The sequence below is a fragment of the Nicotiana tabacum genome, chromosome 13, assembly GCF_000715075.1.
Source record: "Nicotiana tabacum cultivar K326 chromosome 13, ASM71507v2, whole genome shotgun sequence".
In the NCBI taxonomy this organism is placed as follows: Eukaryota; Viridiplantae; Streptophyta; class Magnoliopsida; order Solanales; family Solanaceae; genus Nicotiana; species Nicotiana tabacum.
This window is the reverse complement of record NC_134092.1, coordinates 21,821,657-21,843,569: the sequence shown is the minus strand read 5'-3', so window position 1 is coordinate 21,843,569 and position 21,913 is coordinate 21,821,657. Positions and strand designations below refer to the sequence as shown.

At 36.3% G+C, this 21,913-nt stretch overlaps 1 protein-coding gene across 6 annotated transcripts; it reads left to right on the top strand.

The window, feature by feature from the left end:
* Positions 1-11,402, top strand: LOC107790195 (serine/threonine protein phosphatase 2A regulatory subunit B''beta). Of its 6 annotated transcripts, none has more exons than XR_012697948.1 (13): positions 1-567; positions 1,873-2,115; positions 2,234-2,339; positions 4,777-4,876; positions 5,478-5,583; positions 5,790-5,880; positions 6,607-6,748; positions 7,259-7,406; positions 7,606-7,715; positions 8,376-8,837; positions 9,501-9,626; positions 9,729-9,891; positions 10,813-11,402. XR_012697948.1 is itself a non-coding variant. In XM_075227806.1 (13 exons), exons 1-12 carry the CDS (start codon positions 421-423, stop codon positions 9,867-9,869), a joined length of 1,617 nt encoding a protein of 538 aa, XP_075083907.1. In that variant the 5' UTR covers positions 34-420; the 3' UTR covers positions 9,870-9,891; positions 10,813-11,402. The 6 variants fall into 6 exon arrangements, 4 of the variants coding, with proteins under 4 accessions (XP_075083907.1, XP_075083906.1, XP_075083905.1 ...); XR_012697947.1 differs by having other exon boundaries at positions 34-567; positions 2,231-2,339; XM_075227806.1 differs by having other exon boundaries at positions 34-567; positions 8,681-8,837.
* The last annotated feature ends 10,511 nt before the right edge of the window (positions 11,403-21,913 follow it).

Here is a 21,913-nt window from a genome sequence, read left to right as displayed (position 1 = left end):
AAATTAAAGAAAATCCCAGATTAGTTTAGTGTTGAGACATCACATTATATTACACTCTTACACACACACACACACACACTACTTGGCTTCAAGGGTTTCGACCTTCTGTAAATTCTCTTTCTCCGATCTGCAAATCCAAATCAATTCCTACAAACCATTTCTCCTCATACAATATCCTCTCAGATTCAGAAAATCCACAACGATCTAAAACAAATTCTCAATTCAGAAAATCATTTTTCACTTTCTCCAAAAAATCAGAATCAATACTTCATATTCATCCAAAACTGTGGTGATGTGAGAGCTGCTATTTAAGAGCTCGTTTTGGTTCATTTTTAGGGTTTGTTTGAATGATAAAGAAAGTTCTAGAAGATCTAAGGATTTGGATTTGGATTGATTTCATTGCTTAGTTAGAAAGTCACAATGGATGTTGATTTAGTTGTTGATATAGCGAGTCTCGATGCCGAATTATTGCAGCTTCCTGAATTTTCACCTTTGGCTATCAAAGATAATCCGTATGCTCGGAGGCTTTTTGATCAATGGCTTTCGCTCCCCATCACGACTTCTAAGGTAGTTCCACAGTGCCCAAATTTTGATAATATTTTCTGTATTTTTCTGTATTAAGAACTAGATGTTGAAATTGCAATGAGTTTAAGTTCGGTGTTAAAAAATATTCACGCATTCAGGTCATTTATTAGGTAATTACGGGTAAATATTTTGATAAACATTAGTTGGTAATCAGTCAAAAATGGTACTTTCTCCATTTCAATTGATGCGGCATAGTTTGAATTGGTATGGAGTTTAAGTAAGGAAGAAAGACTTTTCAAACTTGTGGTCTTAAACATGGCTTAACATTTGTGTGGCTATAAGATTTTCTAAACTTGCGGTATCAAACATTTCGCAACATTTGCGTGCGTGCGATAAAATTTGTGTTGCTATAAAAGTTTATTATTAAGTGTAAATTGGGAAGTTTACGTCTTATTGCATCATAATACACTGCTATATGATTTATCTTATTCTTATACACATCTCAGAAGTGATTTTAACAACTATAGTACGTTTTGTTTCATGAGAATGTCAATTATTTTGTGTTGAGCGAAGTATCATGTTGAGTATAATGTATTATCAAGTTCCCTAGGGTGAGGAATGATTAGAAGGTGCCATGAAGATGTGTGAAGTGAAGAAGAAAGATTTCAATAGTCTGTTGCAAATTTGAGTTCTTTCTCTGAGTTCCTTTATCTACTTTTTCTTTATTGACAAAAAGTACATGCCTGGGCTCTCTGGGATCAATTGTGTTGCTTTTGTTTGAGCTTGCTCTTTCTCTTTACCAACAAGAGTCTAACATTGCTCACTCTCAAAAAAGAGTCAAACGATGCTCGGAACTTGACAGTATGCATATAGGACTGCAACAACTTGTTGCATTCGCTGAAAATTAATTCCATGTGTTCATGGAACCTGTCTCTAAGAAGCTTTCCTAGGATGATGGAGATGTGCTGGTGCTTTGGTTTAATGGAAACTCTTCGTGAAAGTTTTATACCACTGGTGATGAATAACAGTGATATTATGCTTGAGGATGTTCAGCTGGGAATCCAATGTATTTTTGAAAAGTTACTCTGCTAGGATATTGTTCTGAGCCAGCATTACACGAGTCTGAGGTTTTAAGAACGGAACATCGGACCTGATAGTTTATTGAGCTTACATGTTGATTTTTTATAGTTCTGGGAACATATGATGTTTCGTTTTGGAAGAGCTCTCTGCCCTGCATTATTGCAAACAGAAGCGATGAATATGCATTTTTTCTGTTTCTGATAAACATTGTTGTTGATCTCAGTTGATTGGCAAATGGAAAGTAATCTATTTTCACTATACATGCAGGTGAAATCTTTGCTTGATAATGCTAAGGCTGGTGGTCCCTTGAATCTGACTGGAACTTCTTCTAGCACAAATGTTGCTTCAAGCAGTTCTTTGCCGTCTATGTTTCCAGCTGGAAGTACCCCTCCACTTTCACCGAGAAGCTCATCTGGTTCACCGCGAACAACAAGACATAGGGCAGGCCCCTCTATATTAGGTTCTCCTCTGAAATTAGTGAACGAGCCTGTTAAAGAGCAAATACCACAGGTATGGAAGTGTTGCAAAACTAATTCAGAGTGATGCTTTTTCTTTTCTTTTTTCTTTTTGAGCACAGGCAGATTGTGACGATTTCTCCCTTTTGATCAAATGCATATGATGATAGCAGTTTTATTTTCAAAATGGCCGTCCACCTCCGAATGAATTGAAGGAACGATGCTTGTTTAGAATAAACCAATTTTTCTATGGTCACATGGATGGACTACAAATGCATGGTAAGGTTCCTTTTTTTGGGGTGGGGGTGGGGGTGGGGCGATTTGCTTTTTTATTGACTTTGAGATGAGTATAAATATGAGTATACCCTTTTAGGTTTAATATGAGAGTTTCTATGGTATCTCAATATCTTCCAGAATATGTGCCTTTTTGTTTTTTGAGGTCTTTTACCAAATTCCCTTATCATTCTTTTGTCGGCTCTCCAGCAAATGCTATAAGATCTGTAATTATGGTTTTTAATGAAATAAATTCTTATTAAATGCATAGAACCTACAGAATTTGATATGGTCAACCTTCTTAAGATTTGAAGTGAGATTAGACAGGATTGTGATACCTAATGCAGGGAAATCTGATATGGTCTGTTTGTTTTTAGAACAAAATGTTTTCTTTTCTTGATCAATAACTTTTGGTTTCTTGTCCAAACATATTTTGGTTTGTTTTACTTGTAACAAGGACACATTTTGTTTTCAAAAATATAAAAAGAACAATCAAAATACAAAATAAATTCGCTCACTGCTCACAATTATCAGAAAACTATTCTACCAAATCCAAACACCCCCCCCCCCCCCCCCCCCCCCCCACACACACACACACAACAAAAAAAACGAACAAAAAGAGATGACACCAAAATGTTTTCTAGTACAGACACCGGGCTAGGCTCAGTGGGGAATGACATGGTAGTTGAAGATGTAACACAGAATTGATATGGAATTGTTGAAATAGAGGAGTAATGTGTCCTGATAAAAAAATAGAGGAGTAATGTGAGTGATATGTGATAGGAAAGTACCTAACAAAGTGAGACAAGTTTTATAAAACGGTTGTGAGAACTGAGACCACAATATTATATGGGAAAATGTTAGGGCTCATAGGATGATTGTTGTAGAATCCAGATGCTATCATGATCATACAAGAACTTATTGTAAAAAATTGGTCATACCAAATTTGATAATATTAGAAACGATCACATCCAACGAAAGGTGCAACTGCAGTTACACAAAGATTGCTTAATACAAGAAACTCTTTAGAGAAGAGATTGTAATCTTTGCAGCAGGTGGCAGATGCTACCATTGTGAACAACATAGTCAATTAGTTAAATATCTCCTTCTGCACTGCAGACATACATGGAAACTTTACAATGTTTTTGAATTTATATGGAGTCCAGTGATCCAAAATAGACTTTGTTAGCTGGTAGGGGTAGAGGTTATGAAAAGAAAAACAGAGGTGATATTGGAAGACTATTCCTCATTGTGTAGTTTGGACGATGTAGAAAGAAACCATAGACGCGTTGTGAGGAAAATGAATGTATCTCTTATGTAAAGTTAAGATATCCTTCACAATTTGTAGTTTTGGTGTATGAAGAATGTTTAGACTCCTTACACAAATAAAAGGAATCAAGTATACAAAGTTATGTACTTTCCAGTACTTTTGTGGTACTGTTTCTTTACTAAAAATTCTCTTTTTCTATCGTTAACTTCTTTAGTAAAACTTTTTGTAGTGGAAAAAATGAGAGTACGCTGCCTGATATCGTTGTCTTATATAGTCTTCCAAATAGACTGGTCCATATGTGCGATATTATTATCGTTAAATATGCTAAAAGGGGATGGGATAAACCTAAGATAAGATCCACGGAGGCGAACTCAGCGTGCCTCAACTAAGAATAGAATAAAATGGAAGGAAGTCCATGGGAGAAAATGGTTCAAATTCCAATCCAGTAGAGACAATGATATTAGGTGATTTTTTCTATCTACCTGTAATGGAAGCAAACAATCCATATAGGCTATTAAAGTAGCCGGGACTAATGCTTTACTATTGTTGTTACACTTATATTAGGTCCAATGTTTGTCTGTAGATGTCACGAAGAGAAGTGACCTTTAGTTTAGAGAACTCTCAATTCGCCTTAAAGACACATTATTTAGTATTGCAATGAAAGAAGCCTAAATCTAGCACAACTTACGTAGAAGATTCATGCATTTGATTCTGACTAGTTTGGGATATAGGCACAATTGATTGTTTGATATTAATTGAGGGCGATTATTTTCAATATCTTCCTTCGCGGAATCCTTTGCCTTGAGCAATTTGTCTTTAAATTTATCACCTGAAAGAATATTGCTCAGTGTAGAAAAATCTAGTTTGTTGGTTTTATTGCATTATACTTACTGTCCCGTTAAAATTTTTAGTTTTTGGAACTAATTAACAGCATATCTGAGTCAGTTTAGTGCTGATATTCTCAATATTGTTTACAATTTGTGAGTGGGGGGCCTGTGGTTGGACTGGAAACCAAGTATAGGCTTAAGACTAAGCTGGATCATGTATAAATGTAGAAAGAGTAGTTTATCATTATTTATGCTAGTTATATGGGCCGTCGGCCTACATGATGCGATTTATTATTCATGCTTGTGTTTGACGTTCCATGTAACTTATTTTTCCTTGGGTTGTTAGAATTTAAACCAATTACTAAGGAAATATGCAAGTTGCCGTCGTTCTTCTCAAGGGCTCTTTTTAGGAAGATTGATGTTGATGGAACGGGCATTATAACAAGGTATTCTTTCTTGTTAATTCTCAAGATGATTCGTTTACTGTTTTTGGGTAATTCCTAGAAGGTCATCTGCACCTTTGGAACGTGGATGAAAATGTTGGGATTAAGGGCATCCTTTTCTTCCTTTCATCCTTCAATATGTCTTTTCGACCTCCGGTAACGTCCTTCTATTTGATATATAATACAGTTCCTTGAGTAGATATATCCTTCTATATATTTGATAGTTTGAGTGACTTAATACTATTGTAGTAAGCTCCCTTCAGAGGAGTTTTGTGTAAGGGAGGAATTATTTCATAGGAGTTTTATTTCTCAAACATTTAAAGTGTATTAACTTAATAGGTTTGTCTGTTGTTTTCGATAGTTCCAGTTAAGACAGCTCCTTTTGGTCTGTATCTGTAACTCTTTGCTTTGTAAACTTATAACCTTCTCCCGTGTTTATTTGTAACTACTAACGCTTGAAAAGAGAAACTCGGAAGTGACAGCAGATATAGGGTACTAGTAATGCAGAGTATACCTGAGCATTTAGTGTTAATTCATTTCTGACAATGTCTGGAACTCTTTTTTCAAGTAGTTTGCTGATGCTATTTGCTTAACATGGCTGTAGGGATGCCTTTGTTGATTATTGGATCAACGGAAACATGTTGACAAAAGATATAGCAACCCAGATTTACACAATCTTGAAGCAGCCAGATCTCAAACACCTGACGCAGGTGCTTTCTCTACTTTGTTTGTTATTTGTTTGACTGACTTGTTACAATTACTTTATAGTTTCTTACTCATCCTATCCAAAAGAGCTAAAGATTTGGTCTGATTCATGATTACATGGAGATTAATTTTCTGCAACAGAAAGGTTTTGTAGATTGCTAGATCTGTTTTTTCCTTGTTCCAATTGAAACTTCAACCAATTTGATTGTAGGATGATTTCAAGCCTGTTCTTCAAGAGCTTTTGGCAACACATCCCGGGTTAGAGTTCTTACGGAGCACGCCTGAATTTCAAGAGCGATATGGTACCTTCTCAATGTTATACTGTATTAATTGCTGATGCCCTCAATTAATTTGATATTTCTTACGTCGTTAAAAATTTGCATGTGGAACTTTGTGCCCTTGAATTTGACAGATGTTTTGTGGGATGTATATTACCACTGTCCTACATGAGCTGTTCTATTAGACATCCCTATCAACTAATATCTTGAGAGGACCATTACATTTAACCAAAGCAAATAACTAGAAGTGCTACAGGTCCCCCAGTTTGCTGTAGTTTTTTTGTTTCAGTGCTAGATTAATTCGTGAGGTGTGAGTTTCTCTGATGAACTTGACAGTAATTTTTGAGGCAACTATATGTTGAACTAAGTATGCTGTGTTACTCATCCTTCTAACGGTTTCTAGCTGTGCCATCTCGCATCCTCAAGTACCATTTCTGGCCTTTTGGTACATCAAGCACGAGAACTCTAATTCCTCGGCAAAGCTTTCTCGTCTAAGACTTGAAATTTCCTTTAGTTGCTCTCTCTAAAGGAGTCCCATTCAAACTAGATTAGCTAGCCTTTTTACCCGTCACCCTTTTTGCGGGGCTCTGTCAGCATGCTTGGTTTGGGACCATTAGGAATGGAGTAGATAGTCTTTTTTTCTATCTTAACAGTTGGAATGAACATTGTATTTAAATACCTGTTTGTAACATAGAGGGGTTACAAACTATTTTACTCTGTCTTAACAGTTAATTTTCTTGCATTGGCCAGCTGAAACTGTAATATACAGAATATTTTTCTACGTGAATAGATTGGGTAATGGTCAACTTACCCTCAGGGAGCTGAAGCGTTCAGACCTAATTGCTGCAATGCAACATGCAGATGAAGAAGAAGATATTAACAAGGTCCTTAGGTAAATATCATTGCAACGGGATTGACTTAATATAGAAATGATAAAAGTTCACTGATTTCTTCTTTTTGGGAAGCTTTAGAGATTCACTTCTGCTATGTCACTTGATGTGATCTGTTCTTGTTTCTTTGCCTTGTAAACATCCAAATGTCTATGTCACGGGATTTAATGACACATGTTTATGTGGCGAATGGTGGTGCGAGGAAATTGTACTTCTTTGACTAGTCATAGAAAGAAGATAGAAAAAATGCATTATACATCACATGGTTAGCAGATCCATTTTGGGAGATAAACATTACAAAGCACATCACAATTTTTGCAGATTACTTTGAAACTCTGGCTTCTCATGAAAACTAAGTCAAACATTCTGCTACTTTCTTTACCTTTTAGAGTTTGTTCTACTGACTTTGGCTTGACATTATACTCCCTGGTAACGTCGGTCAAGTTCTTTTTACTTCTGCCATTCAAGCAAATACATCTGCCACGTCATTGAGCATCTTATTTTTGCTGCAGGTATTTCTCTTACGAACACTTTTACGTGATATATTGCAAGTTTTGGGAGCTCGATACGGATCATGATTTTCTGATTGATAAAGAGAACCTCATTCGATATGGCAACCATGCCCTTACATACAGGATTGTTGATAGAATATTTTCTCAGGTTGGAGTCTTCCTTGTACTCTGTTTGTCACTTATCAATTTGCCTTGCCTGCTTTAATGAATAAGTTGTTGTACTTTTAGGAATGCTTGTTTATCACGTTATAAGGAGTTCATGTTTTAATTTTCTTTCGTCCCTTGGGGATATCCAATAAAATTGGAACGGCACAGAGAGGATTAGCATGTTGTAATGTTTTTGTCAGGTTCCAAGGAAGTTTACAAGTAAAGTTGAAGGAAAGATGGGTTATGAAGACTTTGTTTACTTTATATTGTCGGAGGAGGATAAAACGTCAGAGCCTGGTCTTGAATACTGGTAACTTTCAGAATTAACATGAAACTCTTTTTCAAGCTCCATGAAAATTTGAACTTTTTCTCCTGATTCTTTTATAGTGGAGCATTTGGATCTTTTTTGATGAAGATGGAGCATTCGAGTCTCTTTACATCATTACTGTGATTTTTTTTCCTTCTGAGCGGAGATTATGTTACTAATGTTCTTTCTTGATGAAGGAACTGATTTCAACTACCCATGTCAATTTAATGACTGCAGTTGATTAGTGGATTCCTTCTGTATTCTGCTTCCTAATTTATTGAGTGAAAAGAGAAGGGGGAGTAGATGTTGGTGAATGTTTTCAAAAAACACTTTTGTTTAGGAAATTAAATTGGCTCTCCAATAATTAATAGCATTAGGAACACCAAATATGCTGGTACTTGGAAGTATATGATATTATTATTGTTCGTAAGACTAATATGCTTGTGCTAACCAGGATATCATGAGTATGAACAAGGTTTTGCTTGCAAATTACCTACTTCTAGTTCTATCATATATTTGTTGCACTTAGATTCTATGCCCTGTTTGTTTTCAGCAGTTATTTTGTTCTGCTAACTTTGTTAGTGGCTCTTTAGCTTTTCTTGGTTTATTAGACAGACTTATTTGTGTATGCAAGCATTGGTGTGCTGTCTTGTTTCATCATAGGTGGCGAGATAATATGGATTATTACGGACTGGAAGTCAAATTGCTGGTTTGTTGTATGTTGAAAGTTAAGAGTATTTCTATCAGGAATTATCGCGACAGTCAGGGAAGGCCATTTAGTTGATTGTGTTTTGCATTAGTGTTGCTTGAATTCAGTTCATTTCAGCTAAGAATTTAGGCAAAGCAATGTCATTATAGAATGACGAGTCCCCTTCAGAAAAATAGTCAATCGTATTGTTGTGGGACATGCACAAACTCACAGATGACACTGCCTTTCTTTTCTATATCTCAATTTATTTTATGGGCAGGTTCAAATGCATAGATTTGGATGGGAATGGTGTTCTGACTAGGAATGAAATGCAATTTTTTTATGAGGAGCAGTTGCATAGAATGGAATGCATGGGCCAAGAGCCAGTGCTTTTTGAGGATATATTGTGCCAGATGGTTGACATGATTAGTCCAGAGGTAATCTTGTTTTTTCACATGTGATGTCTTTATCATGTTGTGTCCTTTACATGCTGTGACATATTCATCAGATTAATGCTTTTCTTCTCTAATGAAAGAAAACTTCTAGTTGACCTCTTTTGGCACCTAACTTGAAGTTTGTAAGTTGCATTCTCTGAATGGTCTTTTTTGTGAAAGAAGGTGATGCATAAGTTAAAGTTAGTGAACTGTATTTCTTTTTAAGCTGTCTGGTGGGAGTTTGACAGTCAGATTTTATCTTCTTGATGGTGAAGTAATTAACCAATGTGCTGAGTAATTTCTTAGTCAATGGTCCTGTGGAGATTAGAAACACAACAGATCTGTTTCCTTCCGTAAATGCATGATTAATTTGGGAAAGAAGTTGTCGTTTTCTTTTCCAATTGAAATAATTAATGCCATTCTTCAACTCTGTATTGTTTGACTTGATGCACGATATATAATCTGCACCTGTTTTAATTTGTACCATCTGGGTAAATTTTCAAGAAGGGTTTTTCGAAAACAGCCTCTCTACCTTCATAGGTAAGGGTAAGGTCTGCGTACACACTACCCTCCCCAGACCCCACTTGTGGGATTCTACTGGTTTTTTGTTGTTGTTGGGTAAATTTTCAAGAATGATACATAACACTGAATTTTCCTTACTTGCAGGATGAAAGTTATTTTATGTTACATGACTTGAAGGGCAATAAATTATCCGGCAGTGTTTTCAATATACTCCTTAACCTCAATAAGTTCATGGCATTTGAAACTCGCGACCCATTCCTAATACGTCAGGTAATTGAAAAGTTAATGTTTGATTAATAAGTAAATGTGGCTGTTCTACATTCCTTCATCATTCTTACCAATGTATTAACATGATTTTTCTTTTTGTTCCAGGAGCGCGAGAACCCGAATTTGACTGAGTGGGATCGCTTTGCACACAGGGAATATATTAGACTCTCAATGGAGGAAGATGCAGAGGACGCCTCCAATGGAAGTGCAGATGTCTGGGATGAATCACTTGAGGCTCCTTTTTGAGTTTAGTTGGCAAGGTGGAAAGGTATGGACAATCCATTTATCTGCATCTCCTTCAACTGGTACATATTGTAGATTGATAGTTCTGTGAATCAGTATCTCTCTGGTTGTTGACTCCATGTCCACTCTTTAATATTATGAAACTGCTATAAGAAAGTATTAGACAAGAGTGGGTTGCTCTAGTGGTGAGCACCCTCCACTTCCAACCAAGAGGGTGTGAGTTCGAGTTACCCCAAGAGCAAGGTGGGGAGTTCTTGGAGGGAGGGAGCCGAGGGTCTATCGGAAACAGCCTCTCTACCCTAGGGTAGGGGTAATGTCTGCGTACAAACTACACTCCCCAGACCCTACTAGTGGGATTATACTGGGTTGTTGTTGTTGTTGCTATAAGAAAGTCTAATACTTGACTAAACTTGCAAACAAATGGGATGACTAGCCCATTTGGATGATACTAAATCATCGCTGAATTAGCATAATATGTTAGGGCTGGTAAAAAATTTTAAGCAAGCTGTTCTAGTTTTTCCCCTCCTGGGCTATAAAAGTATTTTACATAATGCACTTTAGTGACGTGAGCCTGTTCCTTCTAAAATACTTGAGAAGATGAGAAAAATACATTCTTCTGAGCATCACATATAAAATGCTGTCTGGAACTGAACTCATAAAAAAACTGATAGACTCCCCAGGTGAAAGCAGAACCCTTTTTTATCAGAGATTATTTAGTAGCCAAATGATGGGATCCTGATCTCATTTTTAGTTGCAATACAAGTACATACCTAAGTTTACCGTTCATTTTAGCTTAGCTAATTTGGCCACCTATTATTACAGTGTGTCCTCCACAAATTCTAATCACTTTCATTTTATTTATTTAATATGAGTTGGAATGCCCTAGACATAATGTGACTATTGCTACACCAGAAGGCTGACCTCTTGCTTTTAAAATTTCTACTAGTTTCCAGGAAGGTGTCTGCCTCGAACTTTATCTCAAGCTAAATTTTGAGCTGCAAAAGTGAATTTTGCACAGAAAAGAATCATGTGGGACAAGCTGCTCTCTGTGTTACACCAAGATGTTCTCTTTGAGATAGCCACAGAGGAATTTTTGATTGGTCTGCACAGAGCATGCTCTCGAGATGTTTCTGTCCATGCTAGTCTGAAAGCTGCCAACATGAATTATCAAGGGCTTGGCAAATGGACGATTGGTGATTGACTGTCAAATGTACCTTCCGGTAATTCGGAACTTTCACATTTGTTCTCTCTTTAGCTGTAAGAAATCAATGATATTAATTATTTGTTGTAGTTCCAATTTTTAGCGGTTGCAGATACCACAACCTTGTTTTCTAGATGAGGTTTAGTGTAGCGAGTGTCAATGCGCCATGTTATCTGCTTTTTGTTCCCTTTTTGTGGTCTGTGAATCTTGGTAGCTGTGTATGAGCTGCAATGATATTCCTCTCTTTCTTTGTCCTGCTACTTAGATGTTGACCTCAAGGATGTATAATTTTGCTGACAAATGGCATTGTTGATTTATTAGTCACAGGTCATAAACTTGTTCTAGTATCATCATGCATTAGCCTTTGAATTTGGTTAAGCAAGAATGAATTGAAATGCATGTCCTTTGACTTGGCAGTCCAAGAGAAGGCAATAAAAAGGATATCCACATGCTTTTTTCCAATAAATTCAGGTTTAGATGAGGTTTTCGTAGTTGGTCCTAAGTTTGTATAAAAAATAGACGAAGGTCGCGGTAAGTTGACCTTCAGTTGGATACTCATGATATGATAAATTCTCTTAGACATTGAATGAAATCGGTGTTGTCAACGGCATGCGCTTAAAGCACGCTTAAGCCCTTGAACGAGGCACAAAACATGTTTAGCGTTTCGCCTCGCTTGGCGGGCATTTTAATTTCGTCATCAAGGCTCTAAGACATTTTTCTTTGCTAATGAGTGTAATCTTGAGGAGGTGACACTAAACAATTGATATTTCACTTTATCACAATCTTTTCAATTTCTTTGTCCATATGTTTGTTAATTATGCTTATAATTATTAATCTTGGATTACACATACATATTTGTATTTTTGTCTCTTTTTGTGACTTTCTTTGTTAAAGCTTATGCTTTATTTGCGTTTTTTACTTACAGCGCCAACCAACTTTAGAGCTTTTTTGTGCTTTTCGCCGTTGATAATCACTCAATAAAATGTCCAAAAGGGCGAATATAGTGAAGTAAAAGGCGTAGGTATCCTAGTTAATTTGGAATAGTTTGGAATTGAGGCACAATTGATGTAGTACTAAGGAGATCATAAAAGGTCAGTTTTGTTCATTTCTCATCATTATTACAACCTTTTTTTGCCCTTTTCATGACATATTTGTGCGTGCCTCCAGTTTTCATCTCAAAAGCAGAGCGTGAGAATGGTGCTGCCTGAACCTTACCATATTGCGCTTTAAGAAACATAAGTTTGTAAGGGTGGAATAAGTAAAAAACTTAGGCAAACTTATTAAATACATGACATGCATTATATATAAATTGTAATCAGTGAACTATTATAGTAAATTAATGTTATTTAATGTAAAACACCAGTTGTGAGTGAGAATTAGATAGTAGGCCATAAATAAACTTGTGATATTTGTTATACTTATAACGATTAGCTAGCTTCACCTCGTCCAATTTGGAGCTCAATTTTGTCGACAAGATCAATTAGTAATTTATAAAGCATGAATAACTCTCCAAGATGCATACGGAGATACTTCTCTTTCTCATGCTATTTTCGTAAGTATATAAGGTAGAAATAGTTAATCAATAGTATATAATTACGAAACTAGGATTTTAAAATTCGTCTGTAATTGCTTCCTTTTTTGATAATTTATTTCATGATGGTTATGTCTGTGCTAGCTTGCGTACACATCTACTGTTTTGTCGAGTATATGCTATCTTCTATCAATACGAGTACTTGGTGATCTTGTCCACAACGACCTAGGCAGATCAAAAGAACTCTTCAAGAGTTTTTTCAAGGTTTGTACTCACTTTATTGAGCACTAGGTTGCGATCTTGGATGCTCACATAATTGAGATGGAGTGGAGCAAGCTTTGATTGAACACATCATGAGATTGTTGAGATTTGATCTTGTACCTTGTTATCTGAACTGTGACATCTTGATCATTAAATTGTTTCTTGGGACGACTAGAATGCTCTCGCTAAATTTGATTAATGATTAACTTTCGTTAAATAAAGTTTCAAAGGCAAAATCTAACTAAGCTACCTTACAAAAACCTATGCTCATTCTTAACTATATTCTCTTCAACAGAATCATCACCAACTTTAAGAATCAAATACTTATATACTGGTGCGGACGTCACAATCACAACAAAAAGGTTTCTTGATGCACTTTTTTAATACATCTAAAAGATGTTTATACTTGATAATGTGAGATTAAAAAGAATTAGTTGTTAATGAAGCGAGTTGAAATTATAGGAGAATCACCTGATCTATATTTGACTGATTGAATCCCTCTTCTAATGCAGACTGACTCAAGTAGAAAGATTAGTTTATTTTCTCTCCTTACTTCTAAAGAGGGAGAGACGGGAGCTTTGACGTAACTGGTAAAGTTGTTGCCATGTGACCAGGAGGTCATGAGTTCGAGCAGTAGAGATAACCTCTTACAAAAATGCAGGGTAAGGCTGGGTACAATAAACCCTTGTGGTTCGTCCCTTCCCCGGACACGCGTATAACGGGAGCTTAGTGCACAAAGTAATTATTCGTTCGAGACCGAGTATGTAATTAGAATTATTTTTACCAACAAGAGGAGACTATCATATGTTATAACAGCTTAAAGGATTAATTTATCTTTCTCATTAGAAAATAAAAATAAAATCTCTTAGGCCTTGTTAATAATCATCTTTAATACCTTTAACACAAATGAACTTCCTAGGTAGAGACACCATATTTAAAGATGTTTGTTACGGATTGTACTTTGAAAGAGCCATTACAATGATGATGGCAAAAATAAAAAGCTTCCAACTCTGTCCATTTTAGAACAGTTCCACATGCTAGAGGGGACCAATCTCAAGCATTGCATGTGACTTTCTGTGCATGCCTTCTTTTATATGTCTCTATTTGTTAGTGTGTGTTTGTGTGTACGCGTCGTGACGTAAGCAAGATTTTTTCGTAAGCGCTATCAATTTAATGTATTTTTACATAATATTATATGTATAATAATATTTTTTTGTGACAAAATCATGTCGAATAACACCACTTAATTTTGTGTGCCTTCGGGCTCGTTTGGTACGAAAGATAAGTGTTAATTAATCTCGGAATTAAATTTGATATGAGTTTATCCCACGTTTGATTGTGATAAAATCGCGGTATAACTAATCCCTGGATCAGTTATCCCGAGATTGTAATGTTATTTTTGTTCCTATGTGAGGGTAAGATAAGTAATCCTCGGACAATTAATTCTGAAATAATTATTTTCCCAATTAAACGACCCTTAAAAGTCTCTTTTTTTTTTTGGGGGGGGGGGGGGGGAGTCACCCACTGGTATTTTTGCACAATTTTTTCCCGATTGTCTCGTTTTGGGACAACGGCTTAGTAAATGACAATAGTCTAAAGATTCTTTTTGAGCAAACTAAAAATTTTATGAGAAAGGATAGACAACAATCTAAAATTTTGTAAGTTATTGCAATTTGCAAATATTAGACGACACTCTAATATTTTGTTAGCAAAGTTGAGCAGTATATGAGCAAATATTAGACTCGAGTCTGGCATTGTCCGTAAGTATAATTTTTAAGGGCTATATTTGTACAACCTTTTAAACATAGGGACAAAATCTAAATAGTAGCCTATAAGAGGGACATTTGTGTAAATCAGCCGTGTTTTGGAGAAGCAAAAGTGGGCCAGAAATGAAAAGTGAGCTAACGAGATATGGGCCTCCAACAAAGCCCATAAGGTTTCACAAAATTCAGAACTAAGTGTACCATAAATTAGCTTTTTGTGGGGTTAAAAGGCAGCAAACAATAAATAAAAACTAACCTTTGAGAAGGCAACTTGTTTGGTTCTTGAATCAGGTTTATCAATTTGTCCCAACCATGTCACATGTGAAACCACACACGTACAAAAGCTATACACCAACAATTATAAAAATAAAAAGTAAAACTAAATGCATTATGGACAGCGGCGGAGCCTAAAATTTCATCAAGGGGTGTCAAAATATAAAAAATTAGATACAAAAAGTTAGGAGAATCAACGTATAGTAAATATACATAAAATAAAATAAAAATTATCTAGCAATATAGTGTAATTTTCCGGTGAAGGAGTGCCGCATGACATCCCTTAGTTCAATGTGGCTCCGCCACTGAATATGGGATCATAAAACTTACACAGTCTGTGATTTTGGATATTTGTAAATGGAACGTAAGATGAGAGAGGCAGAAATCTGATGAATATAGTATGAAAATTATTGTTCCAAAGCGGAGCGGATTTGAAGTCTATAAGTTCTGAACTTATTATTAAACTCCTACCTTATTTTAAATATTGGGTTAATAAATAAATATTTATACCTATTGAGTGTATTTCCTACTGCAAATACAAGGTCTAAGCAAAAGTTATTGGGTTCATCTTATTTATACCTTATATAGCATGTTTGGCTAAGTTTCTAAAATCAAATTATTTTAGAAAAATATTTTTCTCAAAAGTACTTTTAAAAAAAAAAGACTTTTGGTGAGAAGTAGTTGAGATTTGACTAATTAATTTGAAACATACTTTTGATGGACCATTAGTGTTTGGTCAAGTTTTAGAAAGTGTTTCTCTGTATATTATTTTTAGAAGAGTTTTTCAATATTTTCTCAAAAGTATATTTCAAAAAAGTATTTTTGGAAATAAACTATTTTTTTCTGCTTCTTGCTTCCACTCAAAATTACTTTTTTTCCTTCTAAAAACTTGATCAAACACATTAACTTTGGGATAAAAAAACTTTTGGCAAAAAAAAAAGAAGAGTACATTTGGCTAACAAGAAGTGTGGCCAAACAAACTATAAGACTCTACCTCCGCCTTTGACCAAAAATACATAGCACATAACACTGATAATAACTCTTGTTATAATAACAATAACAACAATAACGATTATAATAATAATTATAATATTTAGGAACAGAACTATCTTTAGCGAATGACAGTTGAATATTCTTTAACAGAATACTATATATATATATATATATATATATATATATATATATATATAAATGAGATATGGTGTTTGATCACTGCACTTAACTATAGGGTATACGAACACTGCACTAAACTATTGTACAAACAGTTTGTTGGACTGTACTATAAATTTGGACTTCGGTCATTGGTGAATGAATCTATTTACCTTCTCTAGGGACACGTCTATTGTAATTTCAATTGCAGCCCTTCAATTTTTCTTTTTTGGGCTGAAACGTGTCTACCATTTTTATTACGTGGGACATCTGGCATGCACTTCTCTTTTATTTCCCATTCTCCTCCTTCGTTCTTACCCTATGGTTTCTGTTTTTTTCCCTTCCTCCCGCTTACATCTTTAATCTTTTGTTACTTTTCTCTCGGAAAAAGTGTTGCACCTCCAAGATTCAAGACAACTCCGGTAAGCATTGGTAGGGTTTTCACGATCTTGCTTTATTGCTGTCACGATCCGGAATTCCCACAATTGTGACCGTGATAGCGCCTAACATTTCACTTACTGGACAAGTCAACGTTAGATATAGTTATTACTCATTTTTAACAATTCAATTTAAATGAAAACCAATAAACTGAATAAACTTAACTAGAATGTTTAAACTAAAATAATAGGGATATCCAGATACAATCCCAGAACTTGTGTCACAAGTACACGAGCGAATAGAGTAATACAAATAACAATCTGAATGAAAATATAATTGTCTGAAACGAAATAAATAGCTAGAGTAATGTAGAAGGGGATTTCAGAGCTGTGAACGCCGTGCAGCTGTACCTCAAGTCTCCGTCAAGCACCGAATCCGAGCAATCTACTGACAACCGCTAGGACCGACTCCAAAATCTGCACAAGAAGGAGTGTAGTATGAGTACAACCGACCCCATGTACTCTGTAAATGCCGAGCCTAACCTCGACGAAGTAGTGATAAGGCTAAGGCAGGTGTCACGACCCAAATTATCCCTCCGTAAGGGGTCGTGATGGCACCTAGTCTTTACGACTAGGTAAGCCTAATATTGCAAAAGTACATGCAACAACACGGGAAAGGCAAGGCAGTTAACTTATGAAAAAGAACTCAATTCTTATAATCAGAGAATTTGAAATAACCAACCTCATAATTTCATGTAACAACACTAGGTATCAACACAATAACAACAATGAATACAAAATACACAATATGTTGCGGCGCGCAACACGATCCCACCTACACACATAATCCTCCCTTATTTCACCACATAAATATCAAAATTACATATAAAATTCGTTGCGGCGCCCAACCCGATCCCACCGTATCAATATCAAAATCCTTCCTTATTTCACCATATCAATATCATAATCACATATAAAATCCGTTGCGACGCGCAACCCGATCCCACCGTATCAATATCAAAATCCTTCCTTATTCCACCATATCACAACCGTTGCAGCGTGCAACCCGGTCCATAAATAAATTCAATAATTGTAATCAATCCAACAACTCAATTCACAAGAATCTCTACGATTAAAGAATATGAAAGCAAGGCAATAAAGGAACCCCGTACCAAATCAAGGAATGCTACTATTAATACAACAGCAACAAGACAAGCCAAATATATGGCGGTTAAAGTGTAGAAGTAAGACAGTTAAGGCAAATAGCAATTAATCATGAAATCATTAATTTACGTAGTGTTACAAAATCTTTAAGTTAATAATGTATGGAGCTTTACTTCTTAAGTTTTATTATTCTTTTCCATTTTTTTTATGCTTTGAATGTATGTTAAAAAAAATCAAATGTGCTGGCTTGGGATGCTTAAATCCCGAAATGTCACCAAAGTTTTGAGATGATGAGCATTTTCAACTAAAAATTAAGTACTTACCCAACAGAGTGGTGACTCTTTAGCAAATTTCTGCTGAGTTTTCAGTTTGATTATATATTTATTTTCCTTTACACCTGATCTTCGTCTATATGTTACTTTCTTTTAAAAAAAAACATAACACAGTTCAACTTTCATAGATGTTTCAAATATGTGAGACTGGCGAGTATTAAAATACTACTTAGTTCATGATTACTATATATACAGGGAAGATTTTATGCGCCCTGCATGTGCCAAAAACTTAACTAATTAGGCTAATTATTTTTGCAGAGGCGAACCTACGTTAGGGGTAAGGGTAACGGGGGACCCGTTGGCTTCGACGTGTGTATATAGGTATGTACATCGAGAACCCTTAAATATATTGTTGGTGCCTAAAGTTGGTTGAGTGTACTGCCGAAGTCAACTAGTTTAATTTTATTTAATTTTATCTTTTTACATTCAATTATTGTTTAATACTTGTACTGTTGTACATAGTACTCAACTTATTAATGTTATTCTTCTTTTAAGTCTTCCCAAAAATCAAAAGCTCCAAACTATTGCTCTCTTCAAATAGAAAATAGAAAATAGAAAATAGAAAATTATAACCCTTCTACTTCCCTTCAACAATCACTTCGACAAAGTAGCAACACCTATCAATTCTTGCGACAACAACGGAGAGTTTGTACTTTGTTAAATAAGTCATAGTTGTTAAGTTTTTAAATTGCACTCAATTTCTGGTCCCGTCTCTAATCGTAAGTAGTGCGGTACGATGCAGTTGTGGGGTACACCCTCGAAGACTTCAACACTCCTTGTGTCACGATCCAAAACCCACTATAGATCGTGATGACGCCCAACGTCGCTGTTAGTCAAGCCAACAATGAACTATCAGCTTAGTTATTTATTTTATTATTTTTGAAATCATGAATCTTATTAGATAGAGAGATCAATGCATTAAAAACTTTAGACACATACAATTTAAATAAAATATAAAGTAAAAATGTGACAATGTAAAGCAAACCCTACACAAATTCTAGAACACCCCAAAACTCAGTGTCACAAGTGCATGGGCATCTACTAGGAAGTACAATAACAATACATCATCTGTCTGGAATACAAGGTAGACACGATAAAGTAAATAATTATGATGGAAACTCTATGTGCTGCAAATCTTAGCATGGCATGCAGCTCACCATAAAGTCCCCTCAACAGTTGTGCCTACGCGCCCAAATGACCACCAAATGAACCTTTCAAATCCTGCACATTTAGTGCAGAAGTGCAGCATGAGTACGTGAATCAACGCGTACCCAGTAAGTATCTAGCCTAACCCCGGAGAGGTAGTGACGAGGGGTCAACATTGACACTTACTAGTGGTCCAGCAATTCAAATATAATAAAGTAGGCAAGTATGAAACATGGTAGGTAAAAATGAGTACAAGTATAGGCAAATGATACGGTCTACGACTGAACAATGAACACCAAGTCCTCAATTATCGGGTACCTCCTCATTTGGAATACGTAATGGTCAATACCAAATCAATGGTCACATCTCAAGTCAGAAAACACATGAGTACACGGACTCCTTATCAAGTATTCGCACAATTCTACCAAGGCGGATCCCATAAGAGTGTTTCATAAAAATACCGAGGCGAATGGCCCGATCCCATAAGAGTGTGATATACAATACTGTTGAGGCGAACGACCTGATCCCATAAGAGTGTGATATACAATACTGTTGAGGCGAACGACCCGATCCCATAAGAATTTGATACGTGATATTGTCGAGGCGAACGACCCGATCCCATAAGAGTGTGTTACAATATCCTGTCGAGGCGAATGACCCAATCCCATAAGAGTGTGTTACAGTATCCTACCGAGGCGAACAACCCGATCCCATAAGGATATGAAGCTTTTACGGGTCTATGACTCCACTCGCGAATATACGTGTGAGTTATGGAATTTAAAAGAAATTTTCCGATGAATACGCACAACGCGGAAGAAATCTGAAAGAGAAGTACAATGCTTACTGCTAATCAAATAGCTCGTCAAATATCTAAAATAGTGAGTCCATTGCTCTACACGAGTCTAGTCTCAGGTCATAATGTGAATTAAAGTAAATAAACAGGCAAGAATAACTCAATTAGTACAATTAAAGCATGGCGTGATTCTAAGTCTACCCGGACATAATCAGGAACTCTAGCATACGCACGGACACTCGTCGCCTCATAAGTGCGTAGCTCCCATAACATGTAGCATGTGATAAGTATAACACCTACGGGGTAAATTCTCCCTCACAAGGTTAGACATGAGACTTACCTCGCTTTGAAGTACCATAACTGGCTCCAACGCCTCTCTAGCACCTCAAACCAATGCCCATCGATCCGAAACTAGTCAAACAATCATGAAAACTAATAAATATATACTCTAACGTCATAATTAATTAATTTATAATAATTTCTAACTCCGTTAAAAAAGTCAACCCTCGGGCAGCGTGCCCGGATTCCAAAAATTTTCAAAGATAAACATTGCTCATAACATCGCAAACTCAAATATATAATTTATTCCCAATTCCATATCCAATTTCGTGGTTAAAATCCAAAAATACCAAATTCTAGGTTTCTTTTAAAATCTCACAATTTCTACCAATTTTCATGTTTAAATCTTTATAGAATCCATGTAGTTAACTAACAATATGTAGGTATTACTTACTTTGACATAGATGATGAAAATCATCCCTCCAAGAGCACCAAATATCGCCCAATCAAATGAAAATGTGAGAGAAATGGGCTAAGTCCCAAAATAATAGCTCACTGCCCAGCAACTCCCTTTTTTGCGATCGCGAAGGCCAACTAGCCTCGCCCATGAATTTACCCTGTGCGAACGCGAGGTCCTACTCGCGATCGCGAAGCACAACCTGCCCAGGCCTTCGCGAACGCGAGCCCATTATCGCGAACGTGAAGGCCAAACTTAGTCTCCGCAGATTCCTCTTCCGCGATCGCATAGCTCAACTCTCCCAAACAGACCTGCCTCCACAACCCATCTCGTTCGCGACTCTGCCCACACGAAGGCGAAGAACAACCTGCTCCAGCTCCGCGATCGTGACTCCTTCTATACGATCGTAATGAATAAAAATGCCATCAGTCCCCTTAACCCTTCGCGATCGCGATGCATACCAAAGGCTCTAGATACCAGCAATTGCATAGCGTAGAGAAATGGTCCGAACTCATCTCAAAACTCACCCGAGGCTACCGGGACCTCGTCCAATCATGCCAACTAGTTTCAATACCTTATCCAAACTCATCTAAAGGCTCGAAATGCCACGAATAACATCAAAACCATGAATCAACAATCAAAATCTTTCGTTTGACTTTTAAACATTCAAACTTCGACGAACGCGTCCAAATCATACTTAAACATTCCGGAATGATGCCAAACTTTACGTACAAGTCATAAATCACGATACGAACCAATTCCAAGGTTCGAAATCTCAAATGGACATCGATAACACTAAAGTCTGCTTCAAAACAAACTTAGAAAATTCTAAAACTTTCAAAATGAAAACTTTTCACAATAAGTGCCGAAATACTCTCGAACCACCCGATACTCAACCCGAACATACTCCCCAGTGCAAAATCATCATACGAACCTATTGAAACCTTCAAATCCCGATTCCAAGATCGTTTACTCAAAAGTTAAATCTTGGTCATTTCTTCTAACTTAAAGCTTCCGAATTGAGAATATTTCTTCCGAATCAACTCCGAACTTCCCGAAATTCAATGCCGACTTCGCGCACAAGTCATAAGACATGAAGTGAAGCTACTCAAGGCCTCAAACTGCCGAACGACTGCTAGAGCTCGAAACAACCGGTCCGGTCGTTACACCTTGCATTGCTCTCCATAGTATAATTTGTTGTTTACAACCCACCCTACTCCACATAAACCCGCAACGCTTAAATATTTTTTATGATTTTTTTAATATATGATATTAAATTTTGAAATTTATTTAAAAAAATCTTGCTAAGTAGAGTATTAAT

Coding starts and splice junctions, on each gene's coding strand:
- LOC107790195 (XM_075227805.1), top strand. CDS start 421: ATGGATGTTGATTTAGTTGTTGATATAGCGAGTCTCGATGCCGAATTA. Junction 2,116..2,230: donor TTAAAGAGCAAATACCACAG/GTATGGAAGTGT, acceptor ATATGATGATAG/CAGTTTTATTTTCAAAATGG. Junction 4,877..5,477: donor GGAACGGGCATTATAACAAG/GTATTCTTTCTT, acceptor ACATGGCTGTAG/GGATGCCTTTGTTGATTATT.